General features: G+C 37.3%; 2 protein-coding genes across 18 annotated transcripts in view; one reads left to right on the top strand and one right to left on the bottom strand.

Moving 5' to 3' along the window:
- Window positions 1-15,172, top strand: part of AASDH (aminoadipate-semialdehyde dehydrogenase) — a 29,236-nt gene extending 14,064 nt beyond the window's left edge. For 3 of the 7 annotated variants that reach the window (XM_036334798.1, XM_036334776.1, XM_036334789.1), the window contains 9 exons: window positions 357-463; window positions 964-1,136; window positions 1,778-1,970; window positions 2,835-2,950; window positions 4,168-4,963; window positions 9,343-9,506; window positions 10,909-11,031; window positions 11,515-11,646; window positions 14,101-14,596. In XM_036334798.1, coding sequence (XP_036190691.1) covers window positions 357-463; window positions 964-1,136; window positions 1,778-1,970; window positions 2,835-2,950; window positions 4,168-4,963; window positions 9,343-9,506; window positions 10,909-11,031; window positions 11,515-11,646; window positions 14,101-14,487 — 2,191 coding nt within the window. In that variant the 3' untranslated portion in view covers window positions 14,488-14,596. Of the gene's footprint in view, window positions 1-356; window positions 464-963; window positions 1,137-1,777; window positions 1,971-2,834; window positions 2,951-4,167; window positions 4,964-9,342; window positions 9,507-10,908; window positions 11,032-11,514; window positions 11,647-14,100; window positions 14,597-14,944 lie in introns of those variants that run through there. The other 4 variants (XM_036334781.1, XM_036334818.1, XM_036334826.1 and 1 more) reach the window with 4 other exon arrangements.
- Window positions 15,173-16,384: 1,212 nt separating this feature from the next.
- Window positions 16,385-20,068, bottom strand: part of CRACD (capping protein inhibiting regulator of actin dynamics) — a 246,994-nt gene continuing 243,310 nt past the window's right edge. For 8 of the 11 annotated variants that reach the window (XM_036334702.1, XM_036334716.1, XM_036334733.1 and 5 more), the window contains 2 exons: window positions 19,261-19,417; window positions 16,385-17,792 (listed from right to left, as the gene is read on the bottom strand). In XM_036334702.1, the coding sequence (XP_036190595.1) occupies window positions 17,762-17,792; window positions 19,261-19,417 (188 nt within the window). In that variant the 3' untranslated portion in view covers window positions 16,385-17,761. The other 3 variants (XM_036334684.1, XM_036334725.1, XM_036334692.1) reach the window with 2 other exon arrangements.

Genomic DNA, 20,068 nt, shown 5'->3' with positions numbered 1-20,068 from the left:
TAAGCGTTTTAATTACTAAACAGGGTAGAGAGAAACTGTTTTTTCCAGTATCTTAACAATAAATAGTGTTTTGATAGGCACTGGGATAATAATTTTAGAACACAGTGTTATCTGGAATTTTAAGCTGGGAATCCAGAACCTTTCTTGTTATAACTGGTGCTATAGATGCTGCTAGAACTTTTCGTGACTAAACAGCAAGAAATAACGGATCTAACCTTTTCCTCTTGGCAGTCTTTGAATTAGAACATAATAAAAACTTTTTGTTTATTTATTTGATACTATGTGACTTAAATACATTAGAAAATATTCTATTCAAATGAAAACTTTTAAATCTGGTTTTGGTTATGTTTTCACAGATGTGAATTGCCTGTACAACTGGGATTTCCACTGCTTGGAACAGTAGTTGAAGTCAGAGATGCTAGTGGTTTCAAAATTGAAGAAGGCAATGGCCAAGTATTTTTAGGTTGTTTTATATTTATTGATAGGGAATGATTTTCTTTTTCAAGAAAAAAAAATCTGTTACTTTTATTTTCCCCAGTTTTTCTTATGTTTAGTATTCTTTTCAGTGATGATAATTTTAAATCTCAGTCTCCTCTTCATAGTGATGAAACATTTAATAAGTTACCATAATTATTTTAGATAACAATGTCTAAGGGAAGATATAAGAGTAATTTAGAAACTGTTACTTGGACCTTTATATTTGTAGCTAAAATTCTATTTAGTCAGAGTTGTTAGACTTTTTAAAGTCACATCTATGATTTTAGAAATAAAATTTTTTATAATTTTACTTGTGGTTATTATCTCTAATTTTATAATATTTAAAAGTGAGCCCCTTTTCTTATAAATATTAAAAATTTGAAACTGAGTAACTGAACTTTTGAGGTTATTATTGAGTTGATGGTTTTAATATATTTTCCATATATATATATTTTTTTATTACATTGATGTTTATATCTTGTGGAGGTGGCAGAAACAGAGTATGTTTTCTTGATGGTGAAGTGACAGTACCACTTGGCACAATGCGAGCCACAGGCGACTTTGTGTCTGTGAAAGATGGAGAGTTATTCTTCTTGGGACGAAAGGACAGTCAGATCAAACGTCATGGCAAACGTCTTAACATTGAACTTGTGCAACAGGTAGAATTATTTAAATATTAAGTACCTAATATATGCAGATATTAGAGGCAGCCACCAATAATTATCTATGCCAGGATTTTCTATCAGTATCATTTAAGTCTAAGATTTTTGTAAAAGTGATGAATTACAATATTAGATATGGATAATTCAGCATGCCCTTTATTGCCAGCATGAAGTGACTAATTGGATTTTGTTAACTGAATATCAGTTGGCTTATTTTGCTATAAAAGCTATTATTTTTTTAAAAATGTTAAGAACCCTGTGTTCTGATAATAATAATAGCAAAAAAAAAAAAATCTCTAGTGTATTTCACAATTTAATTTGTGTTGATTTCAGACATGATAAGTTTGATCATTTAGGAAGTTTGTTTTTAAATGTCCTCACTGGGACTTAAGAACACAAATAGCAGAGTGGTGCTTGCCAGAGGGGATGGAGTCGGGGAGAAGGGGGTCCTAATATAAGGTGACGGGGAGAAGATTTGACTTGGGTGGTGAGCACACAGTGCAGTATACAGATCTTGTAATATAGAAGCCCATACATGAAACCAACCTATATGTTCAAGTTAACCGATGTTCCCCAATCAATTTAATAAATAAAATAAAAATGTCCTCATTGGTAAATTGGGATAATCTCTTTCATAGGTTGCTGAAGGACTTCAACAAGTGGAGTCATGTGCAGTTATATGGTATAATCTGGAAAAATTAATTCTGTTCATGGTGTCAAAAAATGAGTTAGTAAAGAATTACATCTTTAAAGAACTAGAGACACATCTTCCAAGCCATGCAATCCCGGATGAGCTTGTGCTGATTGACTCTCTACCATTCACATCTCATGGTAAAATAATTTAAAGCAGATATGGTTTAGTGCCAAAAGATACTAATTGTAGTCATAAGTAGTTTAAAGGCCATGCAAATCCTTTTTAGAAGTAGTAGAATATAATGTGGTAAACCCTCCATTAAATGCTTTGTATAAATGAGGACATTTTAACTCATTTTATCTCCAGAAAATCTTGTGAGGCGGTATTATTTGCAGGTGTGGAAAGTAAGGCTTAAAAAGGAGAAGTAATTTTCCCAGAATCACATTGCTGGTTAGTGGTAGAGTTGAAGTTCTCTTTAGGATTGCTTAACTTCAAAACATTTGCTCTTGATTACCATATTATATTGCTCTCCCAGTTTCATCTTTATTTAATATTTACTTCAAATTGCAATAATTGTTTGGTTAATAGTGCCATTTCTTTAACTCTTTATTTTTATTTTTTTATTTTTTTAAATATATTTTATTGATTTTTTACAGAGAGGAAGGGAGAGAGATAGAGAGTTAGAAACATCGATGAGAGAGAAACATCGATCAGCTGCCTCCTGCACACCCCCTACTGGGGAAGTGCCTGCAACCCAGGTACATGCCCTTGACTGGAATCGAACCTGGTACCCTTCAGTCCGCAGGCCGACGCTCTATCCACTGAGCCAAACCGGTTCCGGCTCTTTAACTCTTTAAATGAGGGACATTAGTCTTATTTCTTATCTGTGTATTTATTACCCATTACATTCTTGTTACCATGGTACTACTTTCTTTAGAACTGATTATCTCTGAGAAACTATTCTATAGGATTTCTAACATTTACACTGAAAAATGTATGTATTCTTGTGACTAATGAACATTTTAGCATAAATTTAAAAAGTATTTCTCTTTCACATTAAGGCAAAATTGATGTTTCTGAGTTAAACAAGATCTATTTAAACTATACAAACTTGAAGCCTGAGCATAAGCTCAAAGGAAAAGAGGAACTTTGGGGAAAATTACAGCATTTGTGGAAGGTACACCTTTTAAGATACAAACTTGCTATTGTAAAGAGGTCATTTAATATCTTTAGGGAATGATAGCATTGTAGTAAGTCTGAAAAAAATTTCTAAGATTGTTATTGCTGCCTAGGTGGTAAGAAGTATAGCTCCATTTATTCAGTTTGCATTAAAATAGGGTTAGGTTCTCTACCATAAGATTAGAGTAATCTCCCTATAAAGAAATTTACTGGAAGTGAGGTAGTCATAAAAGGCATAAGCAGACAAAACCTATCTTGACATAACTAAAAGGGCCAGTGGAGTGTAGTAACACTTTTATCAAGAGTTGAGAAAATAGCTAAATTTTGCTATACATAATCTATTGTATAAGGGCTTATTACATCATTATTCCAGAAGTACTTTCAGCTGCAACAGGTATGTTTCTGCTTAAAGGAATTTATATATACCGTGGGGCCTTGACTTACGAGTTTAATTCGTTCTGAGACCGAGCTCGTTAAGGAGCTTGTTAACTCAAATTACTCTATCAACTTGATGCAAAAAATCGGCCGAGAGACAGTTGGTATCTCAAAAAACTCGTTAGTCGGGACACTCGTAAGTGAAGGCCCCACTGTAAATATAAAAGTTTATATATTTATATATAAATATATATAAATTCTGATTTAATTTCATAGACTAATGTTCATATTTATAATTTTTGAAATATATAGGTATTTTTTATTACAACCATAATAACTCAATACAATTTTTCTTAGATAAAATGAGTTTTTTAAGGGGTTCTGAAAAGAGGGTATAATTATAGGTATGGTGTTGTCTGAAAATAAGGGATATCTAGATAAGAGTCTTAATCCACTTTATTTTTAAATTTTGATTTATATGAAGCAAATGAAGATAAACATTATTCTCATATTATAGAAATAGCAGATATTAGTAACTTTATAATTAGTGAATCAGATGTTTTTATAATTCTGTTCCCTATTTTATGGTTAGGAAAACTGCTCAAAGGGAAGTGTAATTTGAAGTTTTAGAGTGAGTTTGTGACAAAATTGGTAGCATAAAGATGGTCTCTTTTACTATAAAGAAAATAATTTTAAATTTTATTTTAATTATTAAATTATTTTCTGTCTTATGTTCATTTTATTAATGTAGATACTATCTCTTTATATATACTTGTCAATGTTGAATTTTTTTGGTCTGGTCCCTAATTTCACCATATTTCTCCCTTCTTTCATTTGTAGTCTATTCTGAGTCTCTCAGAAGATTCTTTGAAGGTTCCTGATGAGTCACTCTTCTTAAATAGTGGTGGAGATTCCTTGAAGTCCATACGGCTCCTCAATGAGATTGAAAAACTTGTTGGCACATCAGTACCTGGGCTTCTGGAAATTATCCTAAGCAATTCCATTTTAGAGATTTACAATCACATCCTTCAAACAGTGTTTCCAGATGAAGATCTGACATTTCGTGAGGATTATGCCACTAAAAGGAAATTCAGCAACGTTAATCAAGAGGAAACCAGTGGAAAATCTTTACATCAGAAGTCAGACATGCCTTTAAATTTAGACAGTGGGATAAATGCTTTTATTGCACTGAGCAGAGGGAGTCAGATTTTGTCTGTGAATGATACTAAGTTTTTAACTAAGTTAAAACATTGCCCTTCAGCCTATTCTTCTGATTTAATTTCACAGACTGCTATTAAAAAAGTGAAAAGCTTAAATCCTCCAGCTCTTCTTGGGCAGTCAAAAGATTCAATATGTGTTGAAAAAGTTTATGAAGATGGAACATCTGTGATAAGGGCTGAGACAATGGAATTACGAGTCAGGTGGAGGGCAGACACAGGCAAATGTGTAGATGCTTCGCCTCTCGTCGTAATACCAGCTGTTGATAAGTCATCTGCAACTGTGTACATTGGCTCCCATTCTCATAGAATGATGGCAGTTGACCTTTACTCTGGGAAGGTGAAATGGGAACAGCTTTTGGGAGATCGAATTGAATCCTCAGCATGTATATCTAAGTGCGGAAACTTTATTGTAGTAGGTAAGTTGGGCAAGTTTCTGAATTTGAGGTTTATAGAATTTAATTACCTTATGATAATACTAGTTAGGACTAACAAATAATAAAAAAACTTGTATATGGTGGATTTAGTTGTTGTCAAAGAAGAATAATTCACCATGTGCTGATTCTCACAGTGTGGGCCATGGGATCAGAGTCCCTGGATTTGAACTTAGCTGTAAAGCTGTTACCAGCTCTGTGACCTTCGACAAGTTGCTGAACCTCTTAGAACTTCAGTTTTCTCTTGAGTTCATGGGCGTAATAAATAAAACATGTTGCTGTGTCACACGTTATCTCAAAACTTAATGGTTTAGAGCAACAAATATTTATTGAATCTCACAGTTTTTGTGGGTCGGGAATGTAGGAGCAGCTTAGCTGGAAATTCCAGCTCAGGGTCTCATATGGCTGCAGCCATCTGAAGGCTTGACTTGGACTGGAAAATCTGCTCACTCACATTGCTGCTGGCGGAAGGCTTTAGTTCTTTGTTGGATTTTGGCAGGAAGCTTTCAGTTTCTTGACACATGGTCCTTTCCATAGGCTGCTTGAATACCCCATAACATGGCAGCTAACTTCCCTCAGAGTGAGTGATCCAAGAGAGAGAATGAGGAGGAATGACGTGTTTTTATAACTTAGTCTCCAAAGTTGCATATCGTCATTTTTGCTTTATTCGGTTCGTTAGAAGTGCATCATTAAGTCTGGTCCACCCTCGGGTGTGGGGGAGGGTGGGAGATTAAGCTCTTAAAGGAAGAGTTTCAAATAATTTGTGGACAAATTTTAAAACTACCACAATCATCTTGGAGCTTTTGATAAGATTAAATGACATAATTGCTTATGAATCTCTTAGTACATGGGTAGGCACAGACTAAGTGCTCATTAAGTGTTACTGCTTAATGAGCAGTTTCATTTAAGTATGGGTGACTTCTACTCTACTAGGAATATGAGGGTCTAAGTGTAATGCCTCCTTTTTATTCCCCAAACTATGTTAGGTTTCACTTTATGTAGCTATGGAGTCTGTTCATCAAAACTTTTCAGACTAAGTGCTTAGAAATAGACCTCCCCTACTTGTGCTCTCCTATCTGGGATCTACTTGAATCTGCGTTTCATCCTTCCCTTTTGAACATCTACTTTTTGAAAATTATGCTACAGGAAACGTTGAGTTACACATGTGAATGATCATGAGTAATCCCCATGCATGTAAGTCAGCTCATTGAAGTTACTGTTTGCATCCCAAGTGTCTAGACTCAAAGCTTATGGCACATGGTGGTCACTTAGTACTTTAAACACTTTTAAAATTAATATGTAATTTATATACAGTAAAACTCATCCTTTTTAGTATATAGTTCTGTGTTTTGACAAATGCATATCTTCATGTAATCATTACCACCATCAAGAGCTCATTACTCCAAAAAATTCTGTCACTTGTTAGTCCTCTTTCCTGCTACCCCTAACCCCCAGGTAATTACTGATTTGTTTTCTGTCCCTCTGGTTTTGCTTTTTCCAGAAAGTCATATAAATGAAATCTTACAATATGTAACTTTTGAGTCTGACTTCTCTTACTGAGCACAATGTGTTGGAGATTCATCCATATTATCTAAAATAATAAAAGCGTAATATGTTAATTAGACCGGATGAGGCAGAGGCAGCCACTGCAGCTGTGGGGGCCAAGCCCTTTGCACAAATTTTGTGCATTGGGCCTTTAGTTGTATGTATAAATAGTTTCCTGTTTGTTGACTATTTTATTGTATGGATGTACCACAGTTTGTTTATCCATTCACATTTGGGTTTTTTCAGTTTTTAGTAATTATGAATAATTACAAGAAGCATTTGTAAACAAGATTTTGTGTGAATATAAGTTTTTGTTTCACTTGGGTCAGTACCTAGGAGGGGGAGGTTGTATGGTAAATGTAGGTTTTAATTTATAAGAAACGACCAAATTATTTTCCAAAGTGATTGAACCACTTTGCCTTCTTACCATCAATGTATGAGAAGTCCAGTTGCTCCACCTCCTTGTCAGCACTTGGTATTGTCAGTTTAATAAGATTTTTAAAAAACGTTATAGCCATCCTGTTAGGTATGCAGTGATACCTCATTGTGGTTTTATTTTCATTTCTCTGATGATAGTTATGTGACCACCATTTCATATACCTGTTAGGCATTTCTATGTCTTCTTTTGTGAAGTCTGTTCAGGTCCTTAGCCCATTTTTTATTTGGGTTGTTTGCTTATTGTTCATGTATCGTTTTCCTAATTTCATTGAATTATCTGTATTTTCTTTTTGTAGCTCTCTGAATTTTTAAAAACAATTGCTTTGAATTTTTTGTCCAAGACTTCATAGATTTCCACTTCCCTTGTGTCAATCACTATAAATTTATTATGTTCCTTTGGTGGCATCATGTTTCCTTGATATTTCATGTTCCTTGTAGTCTTGCATTTATGTCTTCACATTTGAAGAAGTAGCCACGTCTTCCAGACTTTATGGATTGCCTTCTTTAGGGAACGATCTTAACTTGTGTGTCGGTAAGAGGGCACTGTTGTGTTGGGTCCAGGGTCATGTGGGATGCCAGTCCCGGGGACACCAGCTCCAAGAGTGTGCCTGTGCAGCAATGCCAGTGCTGGGGGGAGGGCTTGGTGGCGCTGGCTCCAGAGGGGCGCAGTGGCATGGCCCCTGGAAAGCTCTAGCAGCTGTAGTCCACATTGATGAAGTTTTTAAAAGTTTTAGTCATTCAGATATTTATGGGGTGGTATTTTATTGTGCTTTAAATTTGCATTTCCCTTGTGACTAATAATGTTGCGACTCTTTTTAGAATCTTATTTGCAATCTATATATCTTATTAAGTATCTGTCCAGATCTTTTACCCATTTTTAAGTTATTATGTTTGTTTACTTAGTGGGTTTTGAGAATTCTTTATGTATTTTGGATATATATTTATCAGATGTTTTGCATATTTTTTCCCAATCTGTGGCTTCTTTTTCATTCTCTTAACATAGTGTCTTTTGAAGAGAAATTCTTTAATAAAGTTCACTTTATTATTTCTTTCCTTTTATGGCTCGTGCTTTTGATGTCATATCTAAGAAATATTCACCTAACCCAAGGTCACAAAATTTTCGTTTGGAATTGAACTGAACCTGAGACATTTTTATTACCTGGCTGGGTCCTTGGGTGTCCTACTATATAGAGGACATTTCTCTTAGCCATCACTAAGCAGACCACTCTCTTGAGCACGCAGTAATTGCCAGAAAAACAGTAGCAACAAAACCAGCACAGCAAGTGTTCTGGAAATTGGGCCTCAAGTAAGCAGCAGTGGTTAAACCCATAGACAGACCCAAGGAGTGATGGGCCAGTGCCCAGTGGAAGATTGAGTGATCTTTGTTTTGTAGATTTTGACTACCCACACTTCCACCTGGGTTATTTTGGCCACACCAAGTCAGGGACACCTGCCCTATATTCTCATCCATATCAGCAGTTTGGGAAAAGCAGTCTGGTGTTGCTGTTCGGAGCACAGGCTCAGGAGCTTGATTTCTAGGTTCAAAATCTCTCCCATATATTAGCTGAGTAGTTTTGCCCTAGTAACTTAATTTCTGTTCTTCAAGTCTGTCATCTATAAAATGTAGATATAATAGCCCTTGCTTCCCTGTGAGGATTACGTGAGTTAATAGATGTAAAATTTTTAGAATAGCACCCTTCTCAAGGTAAAAAGCTCAGTAAACATTGGCTATTGTTAATGTTAGCATTTTTTGAACACCTTCTTTACACTGGGTGTTTATTCACATTGTTTTATCTTGATTGTCACAATAATCCTGGGAGTAGATGGGTACACATTCAGCAGAAAATAATCTGAGGCTCAGTGATACTGGGTAATTTGCTCAAGGATGCCCATGACAGGGTTTGAGTCAGTCCGTCAAGCCTCTCTCCATTGCAACATGCTTCATTGTTTCATTAGTGGTGAAGCACTTTATAATAAGGTGCCACTCTGCCAGAGTGGTTCAGTTAGTTGAGCGTCATCACATGTACTGAAAAGTTGCCAGTTCGATTTCCGGTCACAGCACATACCTGGGTTGTGGGTTCAGTTCCAGGTCAGGTCACAAAGGCAAACAATCAATGTTTCTCTCCCTCTCCCTCTCTTATCCTCTCTCTCTAAAATAAAAAATGTATATATATTTTAAAAGGTGTACCTACTAAATGGTATTTTACACAAGTGATTACTGTTCGGTTTCTGCCTTACATTGCTGAAATTTAAATCTGAGCTGAACATAGGGCCCAAGTACACATGAAGAGTATCGAATATAAATTGCTATGATTTAGGCTAAAGAATGATTTTCCAGTGGGTTGTCTAAATCTCATCTTTTACATTTTGTTTCCCAACAGGCTGTTATAATGGGTTAGTTTATGTTCTAAAAAGTAATAATGGAGAAAAACACTGGATGTTTACTACTGAGGATGCTGTCAAAAGCTCGGCAACCATGGATCCATCCACAGGATTCCTCTACCTTGGCTCTCATGACCAGCATGCGTATGCTTTGGATATTTATGTAAGGATTTGCCTCATCAGTCTCATCTGAGGAAGAGTGTCAGACTGTCAGGTTCTCTTTGACTAAGGGAGCAGGTGTTAACTATTTTCAAAGTTTAGCATTGTGGTCTTGGAAGAATAAAGAGTTAATAACAGTCATACCTTAAAACATTTTTAACTCTCTTACCAAATTTTCACAAATGCATTTGCTACTCAGAGTTTTGAAATATAAAGAACTTAGAATCATCATCTTGACAATAGAAAAGAGTTACAAAGGAAAATGTCAATAAGACCTGATTACATAAAAATTTTTAAAAATTTAGAATTACAAAATTTAAAAGTAGTAAGGTCTGGGGGATGGAATGGAAACAAATGAGACAGTTAAAACTGATTTATATTTATAAGTATGAATGAAAATAAAGAGTAAATACAAGTTTATAAGAAAAGACCCAGATAGAAAAATAGGGGACGCCAAAGAAGAAATGGCTAGTAAGTGTATTTAAATATTTAAATCATTTAATGATCAAAGGAGTGAAAATTAAAAACTGAGAGAAATAAATGGTATTAGATTAGAATGATAGCATTAATGCTGAGGTTGTGACTAGTGAAAGCCTCTGAGGAAAATAATTTGGCCATAGGTAACAATTTCATATCCTTTGATTCAGTAAAACTCTTCTTTTGGGAATCTATCCTGGCAAAATAATCAGAAACATGGAGAAATATGTGCATCATGATTTCTATTTCCAAGTTGTTTATAACGACAAGAAATTCCAAACACTTTTCAATGGTAAGGTAGTGAGATAAGCGATTTTATGTTCATATGGAATATTGTGCATTAAAGTAAATTTAAAGAGAAAAAATTAGATACCAAGTGTATATTCAGAATGATCTCAATGATCTTAAACTGTGTGTGTGTATCAAAAAAATCAAAGGGAAAATGCTAAACTGTTAACAGTTGGTGGTCTTGGTCTTTATTCTAACTTGATTTGCCATAGTAAGCATGTCTATAGTCCCCTATTCTATCTGGGTCTTTTCTTATAAACTTGTATTTACTCTTTATTATTTTTATATTAAAAATAAAAACTTGCCCTGACTGTTGTGCTAAGTGGTTAGAACTTTGGCCCACAGATCAAAGGGTTGCAGGTTCGATTCCCAGTCAAGGGCACATATCTGGGTTTCAGGTTCGATCTCCAGCCGTTGGGCAACCAATTGATGTGTCTCTCTCACATCGATGTTTCTTTCTCCCTGCCTCCCACTCTCCTTTCCACTCTCTCTAAAAATCAATGGAAAAAATATCCTCGGGCAAGGATTAAAAAAATCATAAAAATAAAAACTTAGTTAAATAGGTATAGCATATAATAGATAGGATATGTGAATTTGTTAACCACCAGCAGAAACCAATTAATTTGCTTTCTTATTTGCAGGAAAAGAAGTGTGTTTGGAAGTTAAAATGTGGAGGAACTATCTTTTCTTCGCCTTGTTTGAACTTGATTCCATATCACTTGTATTTTGCTACACTGGGAGGACTTTTACTGGCTGTAAATCCTGTAGGCATAAAATAATTTATATTGATTTTATTACCTATTTATCTTTAATATTCTTTATTTTGAATTCTGAAAATTAGGTAATTTTGGTTAGCCATAGTCCAGATATCACTAAACCAGAACTCATTAAGAATGACTGACATGAAGTCTAGAAAGCTGACAGAAATCAACTAAGATCTGTGCATGTCTTTTATCTAATTTTTTAAAATAGAATTTTCTTACATTAGAAGTTAGGATGGTCTAAGGATAGGTACTATGTGCTAGTTATTTCTTTCCTGGTTTTAGTGCAAGTTTTTAGCTCTCATAGATAGTACTGATTGATTTTATAGCTGTGTATATGTGTACTAGCCTCGTTTATGTCAGCATGTCATTATAGCATTTTCTGATGTTTTATAGCTTTGCCTCCTAGAGATTTATGAATTTGTTTTATACAGTTAATTGATTAGAAAGATTGAAATGCTATGAATTGCTTTTTGCCCATGACAGGCCACTGGAAATAGAGTTTGGAAACATTGCTGTGGGAAACCACTCTTCTCTTCTCCAAGGTGTTGCCTGCAGTATGTTTGTGTTGGCTGTGTAGATGGGAATTTACTTTGCTTTACTCACTTTGGAGAACAGGTAAATTTTTCTGATACTATTTTATGTATCTTTCTCAAAGGAATAGTAGTAGTTGGTGACAGCTGAAGTAAAACTTTAAATGTCATTATTCAATTTATGTTAAAAAACTGGTTCTGTTTTGTCAGGCCATGGGTTTCTTATCTTTATTCTTTTTTTTTTTTTTTTGAATCCTCACCTGAGGACATGCTTAGAGAATCAGAGATCCATGTGAGAGGGAAACATCAGTTGGTTGCCTTACCATACGTGCCAGACTGGGATCAAACCCAGGTATGTGCCCTGACTGGGAATCTAACTGGCAACATTTTGGTGCACAGGAAGATACTCAACCAACTGAGCCACTCTGGCCAGGCCATACATTTCTTAATCTGTGAATTGGTGCAATATATTTCAAAGATTCTATCCAAACATTTTTATACTTGTGCTATTCCCCTCCTCCCAGTTTTTAAAAATTTACAGCTTGAAACCGATTTTATTATAACTTCTTTTGAGGTTACGAAAATTTAAAGAAGTCCCTGCTTTCTCTATGAAAACCAAGATCTCTGGTATAACCCACATTGCCTTATATGGGGGTCGCATATTCAACTTCATGACGAGCAGGGTAGGCTCCTTCTGGGTTATATTAGATCTTTTGTTGGGCGCAGTATCTCCACTCCTTTAAGTACCTGCAAGTGACTATCATTTTGGCACAACTGCAGCTGTGGTTTTGATTTGGGGGATTGCTTTGTGGATTTGAGAGTGCACTAGCTCCAACATGAGTGAGCCCATTGATGGCTAGAGTTGACTCCGTAGGCTCTTCATTCACACCTCATTGCCTAGTAGATTCTTTTGCTCTGTGTGACACTCACTTTTTGAAGTCTTTTATTTTGTTTACATAATGTTTTTATTTACAAAGTAGTTTGAAGAGGCAAATGCTATTATTCCCGTTTGTTTAGATGAACCTTAGAAAGGTTAAAGTGACTTTGTCCAAGTCAGGGACAGAACTGAGATTATAAATCATACTAGAGGCCCGGTCATGAAATTCGTGTGCGGGTATGTTCCCTAGGCCTGGCCTGTGATCAGGGCCATCTTCCCTGGCTGCCCGCACCCGGCCCCGCTCACCCCCCACCCCCCACCCCCGGTTCCCCTTTCGCTATTGGGTGATTGGTGCCTGACGGCTGGGGGAAGGGACTGAAAGGTTGGGTGTGCCCACCTGCTTGCTGGCCCTGCCCTGTCTCGGGTTGCCTTCTGTATATGGGGCAACCAGCGGGGCAGGGGCCTTGGTCTGGCGCCGCCCACGTCCCCCGCCACCCAACCCCGGCTCCCCATTTGCCATCAGGCAGTCGGAGTCTGCCAGCCGGGGAAAGGAACTAAAAGGTGGTCAGTGGGCCTCATAGTGACTGGTCCAGCAGTCGTTCTGCTGTTAGGGTCAATTTGCATATTACCCTTTTGTTATATAGGCTAGAGGCCTAGTGCATGGGTGGGGGCTGGCTGGCCTGCCCTTATGGGGGCCCTGGATCGGGGTAGGGGTCCCCACTGGGGGCAGGGCTGGCAGGGACAAGGGGCTGCAGGCGGTTTGCAGGCCAGCCATGCCCCCGATTGGGGTGGGGCTGGCCGGGCGAGGGGCCACTGGGGGTTTGCAGGCTGGCCACACCCCCAATTGGGGTAGGGGTCCCCACTGGGGGAGGGCCAGCCTGGGTGAGGGGCCATGGGCAGTTTGAAGGCCGGCCATGCCCCTGATCAGGGTGGGGGGGTCCCTGCTGGGGGGCAGGGTCAACCTGGGTGAGGGTCCAGTAGTTCTGGTCTCTGGTCGTTCTGGTTGTTCCACCATTTTGGTCACTGGGCTTTTATTATATAGGATTTCATGAATATGCCCATTCTTTTTTTTATTATTATGCTGCTGTTACTGTAAATTTGTAAACACTATCTTAAACTTATGTCTTTTCTTCAAAATATTGGCCAGCAGGTTTTAGTAGCTTTGAAATAAGTAAATAGAAGATATCCACAGGTCAGACACGTCTCATAGCTTCTTGTTTAAAGCTTTAATTATTGAACATGAACTCTTCCTTTCAGTCCACTTCCTTCCTCCTCCCTACATTAGGAGACTAACAATATGATGTGATACAGTTTTTGATAAGATACATTGAAAACTCAATGCAGTTTTATTTTTGAACTCAGTGTCTCAGAACATACTAGTGATAACTTTTGGATGGGGTTCAAATTAATTTTATTTCATATTATGCATTGCAATGACTCATGTAATAAGGATACTTTGTATATTTTGTGCTAGATTTTACCACTAGGACAGAGGTCAAATCTGAGAGTTCCACTTTTCAGAAAAAGCCATTTTCCTTCTGTGTGTAGTTATCATTCAATAGCCTACATCTCTCACAGTTTTAGAATTTCATAAAGCTTTAAAAGTATACAGAATTGTTGAAATGAGATGAATTAATTATTTCTGCCATTATAACCCTTCAGGTTTGGCAGTTCTCTACCAGTGAACCCATCTTTTCATCCCCATGTCCCTCCACATCAGAGCAAGAAATATTTTTTGGTTCCCATGATTGCTTTATCTACTGTTGTACTATGAGAGGTCATCTCCAATGGAAATTTGAAACTACCTCAAGGGTATATTCAACACCATTTGCTTTCCATAACAAGTACAGCAATGAAACGTTGCTCGCAGCAGCATCTACTGATGGGAAACTGTGGATCTTGGAATCTAAGAGTGGACAATTGCAAAGTATGTATGAACTTCCTGGAGAGGTATTCTCTTCTCCTGTGGTTTGGGAATCAATGCTTATTATTGGATGTAGAAATAATTATGTTTATTGTCTAGACTTATTGGTTAGCAATAAAAGATAATCAAGTACAGTCTTAATTAGAATATATCTGAGATGTTTGATAATATTTACCATTATAAAGCATGTAGATGGTCTTATTTTATGATAAAGATTAAATTTTGTTTAAGAAACTTGTCTATTACACTTCATTGGAGAACAGCCATATTTTATTTCCTGTAGGAGCAACAATACTTGTAAAAGGAGTTATAAAACAAAACATCAATATATTTAGTAGCACTTTCTAAATCAGGCTACAGATATTTTATTTTTTTATAGAAGACCTCTGAAAAACAAGATCAGAATATACTTAGTGGCTTAACTTAATCTGTGAGGTAATACACCATTCACTCATTTATACTGAGATTCGTAACAAAAGATTTTTAAAGGTAGGAGCTATTCATCAAATTAGGTCCCTTATTAAATTTTTTAAATAAAATTTATTGGGATAGCATTAGTTAATAACCTTATGTAAATTTCAGGTGTACAACTTTATGACATCTGCATACTCTACTGTGTGCTCACCAGCTGAAGTCTAATCTCCTTCTGTCACCATATATTTGACCCCTTTTATCCTTCTCATCTTTCCCCCAACCCCTTCCACTTTGGTAACCACCATTCTGTTGTCTGTATCTGTGAATTTATTTGTTCATTTATTGCTTTTGGTTTTATATCCCCCATACAAGTAAAATCATACAGTTCTTGTCTTTTTCCACCTGATTTATTTCACTTAGTATAATACTCTCAAAATTCACCCACATTAGGTCAAATGGCAGTATTTTATCTTTTTTATGGCTGAGTAGTTTTCCATTGTATATATGTATCACATTTTTTTTCAAAATTATAAGAGGAAGTTTGTTTAGAAAGTTATAGAGGTAGTAAAAGTGAGCCATTGAAGAACTGGGCTAAGGAAACAAGTTACAGAGGCAAGAGAAGGGCCCTTGGAGCTTAGGAAAGGACATGTGATAAGAAGATTTGAGCACCTGCTTGGGGGGGGGGGGAGAGAGAGAGAGAGAGAGAGAGAGAGCGAGCCTGTGTGGTTCTTTTTTTTTTTAAATATATTTTTTTATTGATTGTTTTACAGAGAGAAAGGGGGAAAGATAGAAACATCGATCAGCTGCCTCTTGCACACCTCACACTGGGGATGTGCCCGCAACCAAGGTACATGCCCTTGACCAGAATCGAACCTGGGACCCTTCAGTCCACAGGCTGACGCTCTATCCACTGAGCCAAACCGGTTAGGGCATCTTTATTTATTTATTTTTATTTTTATTTTTTGGGGGGCATCTTCTTTAGAGTTTAAGTGTCAATCTTCAGGTGCAGGGTCCTCATGTATGCGGGCTATGGCACCCTCCTGATCCTGCTGGATCTAGCTCCAGGAAGCTGGGGACATGCGAACACGGCCCTGCTGATCAGCCAGAGAACCTGGATAGGACTTGGGCCCGCCATCCAAGTGCAGGGGAAATGTAAACGGTGGCGCTTACCCGTTTTTCCTGTCCTGGGTAGTTCCCTAAGCTCCTGGAGAGCTGCTGTGGTTCCCAGCCTCTTCTGTGTGGTCTCTTGTTTGTTGTGCAGAGGCTGCTCTGTTGGCCCTCAGTTGTCTCTCAGGAGGAACTGCTCTAAATGTAGGTATAATTTGATGTATTTTTGGAAGAGGGCAAGCTTAGCAACCTCCTATACCACCATCTTGGACTCACCTCCAAAACAGTATTTTGAGTTTTTGTGCACCAAGGCAACTACCTCACCCACATCACTCACTTGGACCTAGTCCAGCCACGTGGGTCAGTAGCTCTGGCCCGGGCCCTAAGCTGTGTTTTTCACGTGCATTCAGCTTTGAAACATGCTGCTGTTCCATCACCCACTCTCAGAGTCAGGAGGCTGTAGGATCATATTGTCTGAGACACAGACCATTTGATTCCAACTGAGGATTAAGATAAACATTTTATTTGACCCTATTCATTAGTTTTCTCCAAAAACACCTAGTAAAAAATATAATAAGGTACCATATAAAATGCCTTGAAGTATTTCTTTTGCAACAAAAGCTATGTAAATATGAGCTTGCTTGAAATTAGTAAAGACATAAACTTGAAAAGGAAATTCTGTTGGTGCTAAAGATCTTGTGGGTATTTTTTATTGAAAGATCATTTTTCCTTTAATAATGGACATTTTACATTAAAACTTTATACAACCAAAATCTAAAAATAATATTAAAATCACACTAAGGTATTTTCATGGTTAAGCCTCTACTTAATTTTATTGTTGGTAAAAATATTGCAAGACACTTGTAACTCTAATATTTCTGCTTTAAAATAAGCAATTAAGCTAAATGTCACAAGAAGAGACAATACATACTACAATTTGCTGATAACTGGCTAAAATGATAATTTAATAGTAATTAATGTATAAGAAACAATTGCACTTGAAAAATTTAAAAAGTAAACAAAAACTCTAGTTATATATATATATGTCTATGAACAGAAGTTAATCATCTAGAACCTTGCCAAGGGAAGTGTGTGTGTGTTTTAATTAAAAACAAATAAACAAAAACCCACCTGTGTATTTAACATTGCAATAGGATTTTTTTAAAAGTCTTGAATTTTTTATGTTTTTACAGAATTTCCCCCATAGTTTGTTGATGAGAAAAGACTGCAACACAATTAAAGCAAAATAACACTTCATTGGTATTTAGTGCAAATTTGGAGTAATTTTTACATGAAATATTAAACATATAGCCTTTAGAAGTTGTTGGAAGTAAATGCTGTGACTGTGCTTTCCTCAGTATACTCTTCTTTTAAAGATTTTGAAGGAAACTTTTTAACTGAGTTATTTCTCCTATTTCGTATGGGCTTTATGGTAAGTGAGCCAGTACAGAGTGCACTCATCTACCATTCTTCGTTAATCAGATTTCTTCACTTGCTCTCTGCCATTACTGTGACATCCAAAACTGATAAGATGATAGAAAAGGTCAATTCAGATGAATTACTGTAGCACTAAAATTCCAGGACTCGGGTGAAAAAACTCCTATTAAAAAGTGTTATATTAGTGAGGAAATCATTGAAACTAACAAATGTCTACATATTTGACTTAAAAATGAACATCAGCTGGAAAACGTGCAGTAGAGTATTGCTTCCCATAGCGATAAAAAAAATTAAAGTTCCATTGACTCTTAACAGTCTGAAGGTCCAGTATGTATATATATAATATTAAATCCTACTTGCAAGAGTACGGCTATCCTTATGACCACACATGCCAGCTGCTACCATAAGGCCGAGCCATCGTCTCCAGAAAGAAAATGCCTTCTATATGGTAAATAACTGCCAGTCATCCTTTCTGTAAGGTAAATGGTAGAATAACAGCACAGAATAATAGCACATTGCCTGTTAAGTGAGCATAAAGGAGAATAATGATGCATAATAATAAAATGTATTTTTCTGTAGAAGAGGAAAAAAGGATGTAATTTTCCTTGCACTGGGCAAAAGATCTGTACTTATACTTGGGAGTCAGGAGCTAAGAAAATGGGAGTGTGCCAACACCACGAAATGTAAAATGAGCAGCAGCAATGTGTGGGCTTGCTGTATGTCTATGTTTCATGTAAAGCAAATTTAGGGAAATAGTGACTATATGTGGCTTTTAAATAGCCAGGTCCCTTCTTTGTATCACATGTGTATAATAACAAGGCCACTTAAAACTCTGAGATGTTTTTTAAAGGTAGCAAGGTGAATGCTCTGAATGATAAATGCTATTGAATATTTGACTCTGAATATGAATTAGTCAGTTATGGTAAAGAAGGAAACTTCCCACAGGAGATCCTTAGTACAAAGGCTCCAAATCTTATCTTCCTGTTAATGGTTTTATTATTTTTCCCATCTCACTTTTGCTTCTTTGGGTGCAGAGTCTCCCAAAGTTTTCAAATCTAGATTACAGTAGAAGCAGTGTATTCCAAGGTTCTCAACCTTGGCTATATCACAATTCATTTGAAGCGTTTTGCCAGAATATACATTTCTAGGCCTGATGGAGCCTGGACATCTCAAGAACAACTGCACTAGATGGGGGGAGTCTCAGACAGAAAGAGCATTGGTAGTTTCCTTTTTTTACCATATTAAAGAAAAATGTTCCCTAGGAGCTAAATGGGCCAAATGTTGAACATGTCCTGAAGGAGAGTCCTGGTGTAATGGGGTCTGTGGATCAGTGTGGATGAGGCGTGGATGGATTCCCTTTCTGTGTTAGTTCAGGTTGGGGAAAATTCATGAAAACCAGACATGGGCACAGAGTTGGGAGCCAGACTGTGACTTGCAATTCAGTTACTGGCTGCACTCAGGAGAAGGAGAGTTCTTATTTCTCTCTCCCTGTGGTCCTTTCACCATTGCTGTAGAAGAAGATAGAAATCCTTAAATATGGCAGGGTAAAGGTTTTGGATGAAAGAAATTGGAGCACAGAGTCAAAAAACCATGATAAAGATTGGCAAAAGTACATGTTCAGTGGTGTGTGGGTGTCCATGTGGAATGGGGTGGCAGGCTCTCCTGAGGAGTTCTTAGGAGATCTTGCTTCCTGTGGTCCCTCGGACAGAACTTTCTCTTTAGAACTAGGAGGAGCTCAAGGCACCAGGACCTAGGGTTGTGCAAATACACTCTTACAAGGAATACCACCAGTTCAGTTTCTAAATGTTATTTTAGAGCCTATAAAACATGCTTCTTTTCCCTAGCTTGGTTTCTTTACCTCATATAAAAAATAAATAAATAAAAAGGACAAGAGAGGAGCCAATAACTGGGAATAGGAATGGAGAAGAGTCACTCTTTACTTAATAATCTGTGGGCAGTCGCTCCAGGCCTTGGCTTTCCTTTTGGCCAAAGCCAGCCAGGCTGGTTCTGTTGACACGGGAGCAGCATCTGGGGTGGAAAACCTCTTTGTGACTTCTTTCACCAGTGGCGCTGGGGGAGGCGAATCAGAGATCTCCACTGGGTTGCATTTTGAAGGAAAAGGAGAAAGGTATGAGTCAGAGCCACACTTTGATGTATCATACAATGGGATTCAGAAAGGAAAACTCGGTGAGACACTGGGCATCTTCGTTGCGAATTAGAGAAAGCAAGCTATGTGATTGTAACTGTTAACGTGCAACGTTATAGTGATCACAGTGCAGTCAGTTCTAATTTCAGATCATTTCTAGAAGCATTTTTTTTCTGTGCACAGAAGCTAGGTCTGCATGATAATAAAAAATAAAAGGTAAATTTTGTGATTCTAATCATATAGCCAATCAATGTCATGAAGAAAACGAACAAACAAGCAGTTTGGATTTATCAAGCTGGTGAGGTCAAAAGTGCCTGCCCCCACCAGGCACGCCTGGGCTTCCTGCCCCCGCAGGCCCACAGATCCTGCCAGCTCTGAGGACTCTCGGTCTTGTCTAGCAATTCCTTTGCCTCATATTGCTTTCTTACCACGTCATAAACACTTCTTAAGGTGAGGGTTCCCACCCAAAGCAGACCTCAGGAACTACTGGTGGGAAAGACAAATACAGTATTTCAGAACAAAGGCTAGCTATCATAACTGGAGCCACCTGAACTGCAGTAACCCTTTGGAGCAGTGGTTCTCAACCTGTGGGTCGCGACCCC

This window comes from Myotis myotis, unplaced genomic scaffold (genome assembly GCF_014108235.1).
Source record: "Myotis myotis isolate mMyoMyo1 unplaced genomic scaffold, mMyoMyo1.p scaffold_m19_p_1, whole genome shotgun sequence".
Classification (NCBI taxonomy): Eukaryota; Metazoa; Chordata; class Mammalia; order Chiroptera; family Vespertilionidae; genus Myotis; species Myotis myotis.
This window is presented reverse-complemented; position numbering and strand designations above follow the sequence as displayed.